This window comes from Brassica oleracea, chromosome C3 (assembly GCF_000695525.1).
Source record: "Brassica oleracea var. oleracea cultivar TO1000 chromosome C3, BOL, whole genome shotgun sequence".
Taxonomy (NCBI): domain Eukaryota; kingdom Viridiplantae; phylum Streptophyta; class Magnoliopsida; order Brassicales; family Brassicaceae; genus Brassica; species Brassica oleracea.
This window is the reverse complement of record NC_027750.1, coordinates 19,432,925-19,436,651: the sequence shown is the minus strand read 5'-3', so window position 1 is coordinate 19,436,651 and position 3,727 is coordinate 19,432,925. Positions and strand designations below refer to the sequence as shown.

At 33.5% G+C, this 3,727-nt stretch overlaps 1 protein-coding gene across 1 annotated transcript; it reads left to right on the top strand.

Moving 5' to 3' along the window:
• The first annotated feature begins 1,466 nt into the window (after positions 1–1,466).
• LOC106332257 (ran-binding protein 9-like) lies at positions 1,467–3,359 on the top strand. The gene is made up of 5 exons (XM_013770733.1): positions 1,467–1,870; positions 2,231–2,401; positions 2,480–2,566; positions 2,665–2,710; positions 2,798–3,359. Exons 1-5 carry the CDS (start codon positions 1,566–1,568, stop codon positions 3,110–3,112), a joined length of 924 nt encoding a protein of 307 aa, XP_013626187.1. The 5' UTR covers positions 1,467–1,565; the 3' UTR covers positions 3,113–3,359.
• The last annotated feature ends 368 nt before the right edge of the window (positions 3,360–3,727 follow it).

Sequence of the window (3,727 nt, the reverse complement as noted above, 5' to 3'; positions counted from 1 at the left end):
ATAAATTACATGAGAAGCGGATGAAGCTATTTGACTATAGTTAAATTATAAACTATAAACAACTTTGACCATTTTACTAACACAAAGCCAAATAATTTTTTTCTTTATACTTAGTCATAGTCAGATGATATTTATAGCTTTTAATTTTATCTTTTATGATAGTATTTGATTAAATTATTTTTGGTAGGCTAAAACTAAAATTCAAATAAGAAGCTTATGAAGTTTAAATTTGTCATGGTCACGTCGTTTTCATAGCTTTTAGTTTATTTCTTACAATAAGATTCAAGTGAGAAACGAATGAGTTTATTTGAATGAATTTTATTGTTAGTCTAAAAATAAGAGTCGCATGAGAAGCCAATATTTTATTTCCAACTGCCCATCCATCTTCAGTTCCAGCAAATCTAAATTTTGAAGTGGCTTGTTTCTTATATGACTAGCCTCGGAAATTTCCTTTAATTGAAATTATTTCAACATTAATAATGATAAACTCTTATAACAAAAATAGTATACGAGTTAAAACTTATTGAATGTGGCTTACATTGCACCGATCATCCCACCATTCCGAATCCATCTCGATTTCATTGGTAGTCTGATTAACATGTACTCCAGTTTTTTTTTTGCTTAACCTTTTGTATGCAGTGTACCATATTTTCAGACTATCATAATGATTCTTAAAGTTTTTCCATACTAGTTTATATCCCGCTGCTTTTTAAAATTTATCGAATAATCGTTCTTTTACTTCTTTTAAAAGGAGAGCCTCTTTCTAGTTCTCTTCTTCTTGTTCGGATACAAACATTTCAAGGAATGCATGAGTCTTGTTATCATTCCATGTGATCTTGTTTTATTAAAATATTAAACCAAAATACATTATATTCATATAACATAATATCCATAAAAGTTGTACTAAAATCATTTAACATATAAATACATTACCTTTCGAGAGGAAGACGATGACATTTCTGTAGAAATAAAAGATTTAAATTAATTTAATGTAACACTTAGAAAACTATATATATATATATATATATATATATATATATTGATTGTTGATAAGAAAAGCAAAATAATTCTTTACTTGTTGGTTTTGTGTGTTTGATGAAATGAGGTTTTCTTCATGTTTTATGTTGAAAAAAATATTCTTAAAATAATATTTAATTTATTTTTTTTTATTTTGAATCTTTCGTAAATATTTTCAGTTACCTTTATAATAGTTTCTATATTTTAATAAACTAATGTCTAATAATAGTAGGTTATGACTTTTTATTCATGTTAAAAACCTAACTAATTAATGATAATTATTTTATTAATTACTATACTTATTGTTTTCTTTATTTTGGTCAAAAATGAACAAAATACAAAAATGAAAAAAAAACAGTTTTTTTTTTTTAAAATGGACTTTCAAGGCTTTACAAATTTCTAAAGACTAAAAGAGTTGATTGGCAATTATTTTGCTTTGAAGGCTTTACGCAACCACAAAGCCTCAACAGCCCAAACAACAATCAGACCCTTTGTTGCCTCCGATACAAGCTTTCTCTCTTGGATATATTCTTATTTTCCCGGCGAAAATGGCGAATTATTTCTCGGAGGTTTCTGGAAAAAGAGGAACGCCGGAGGAAGAGGAAGCAAGATATCCGAGGGCGATGGATAAGAGCAACTTCGAAGATCCTTTCACCGATCTCTCAGATGACAATCTCACTGTCAAGTACACATACGGTGGCAGTTCTTCTAGCATGGAGGGCATGGTTCAGCCCCGAATTCAGGCGCCGATCAAGTGCATCGCTTACTACTTCGAGATTCTTGTGACTAACGCTGGGTCTGAGGGGCGAATCGCTACTGGTTTCTCCACGGCGAGTTGGATTGACAGTCTAGGGTAATGCGCTCTATCTTCGCCCCCTTTCTCCTGATTAAGGTGAAACTAGGTCTAGATGAAGTGATTCGCTAAAGAAGAGATTTAATCAACTTTGATGTGCGGCGTTTAGATTCAGTGAAATTGAGCAAATTGTGCGTTTGGATATTGTTGATTTTGTTTCTGTCACAGTAGATTGTTTGTAACGATTCAGTGAACTTGAGCAAATTTGTTTCTTGGACGAGGTCATGATGTACTTTTCTCTCCTCAAAGAGAGCAAAAACTGTTTTCTTCGTTGCTGTTTTGGTATATCACAAATGTTTGGCTTTGTTTTTGTGAAATTGGACTTCAATGGCTTTCTTTCATTTATACTTCTGATTGTAGATCATCGGACTTCAAGAAATGCTATTATCATGGTGACACTGGCCTCATTCACTGTCTCCAAGGAAAGGGTTTGACTATAACTGCTGCCAACAAAACTACTGCAAGCACGTATACAACCGGTGATATAGTGGGTTGCGGTATAGACTATGTTTCACAGGAATTTTTTTTCACGTGAGTAACCAACTAGAGATCCTATCCATTTCAAGTTTTCTTATTTGCTGACATCTTCCATTTCTTATTTGATGATAGCAAAAATGGATCTTTGGTAGGGACAAGCCCCAAGGTCTTCAATGGTGTTCTGTACCCAACAGTGGCTCTACACAGCAAAAACGAGGAGTATGTCTCTTCTTTTCTCTTTTGTGCATTGATTCTCTGTTTTACTAATCTTCTCTATGCTTTTTTTTTGCTTTTTGTTCTCAATGAAATCTCGGCAGAGTCACTGTGAATTTCCAACCCCAAACGTTTCGTTTTGATCTTGTGGTAAGATCCTCAATTTCCATATATGTGTCCGCATATGTTTCTCTGATAACAGTTTTGACCACTTATTATGAATGACACTTGTTTTAGGGACACAAAACATTTATCAAGGGAAAGCTCAGCGTGGAGATTGAGAAGATATCTATCTCTCCAAGCGTAACTCTAGACCTGGTGAAGAGCTACTTGGCTCGGTATGGGTATCAGAATACCCTCCATGCCCTGGGCGGTCCAGACAACACTGACTCTTCGGATTCAGATCCAGATAACAACTCTTCGGATTCAGAGAACCACTCTTCGGATTCAGATCCAGATACAGATCCAGACAACCACCCTCCACATCCGCCTTCTGGTCTTGAGGTAGTTCTCAGACAGCTTAGGGCTTCCTCTTACTTCTGCCGTCGATGAATCTATTCTGCCTTCACCAGTTGCTTATAGCCTAACCATATCGGCATCTTTTTGAACAAACACTCATAAACGTTCCACGGTTCCTTTCAGACTTTTTCGTCGTTTAATTTCTTTTAGAAAAATTCTCTTCTTTTTCTTTTTGGCTATTGTGGATAAAAGAAAATATTTGATTTCGTAACAATAGGGGGAAAACTTCAAATGTCTTTTTCAATCTCGCAAACAATATTGATACATCTATTCTTCTCTATCAAAAGAAGTGGAGTACACAACATATTTCATGTGTGTTTTTGTAAGTTGGCCATCTTATAGAAATCTAAAATTGGTTGCATAATTTGTTATAATAAATCTATAAAATACACGTTAACATTATTATCCTTAATTAAACATATTAAATAGAGGAATCACGACCCTCTCAGACTTTGGTTTAGTTTCAATTTCTATATATTTGTTATTTTTCATATACATAACACAAACATATGGTTTGAATCATTTATGAACGACAACAAAAAATCTTCTCATCCCACCACCAATATCATTATATTTTAGTGAACTGTTTGATAAATTTTTTTGAAGTTCATGATGATAAAGAATATTGAAGTTCCCTTCTCCCCGTCG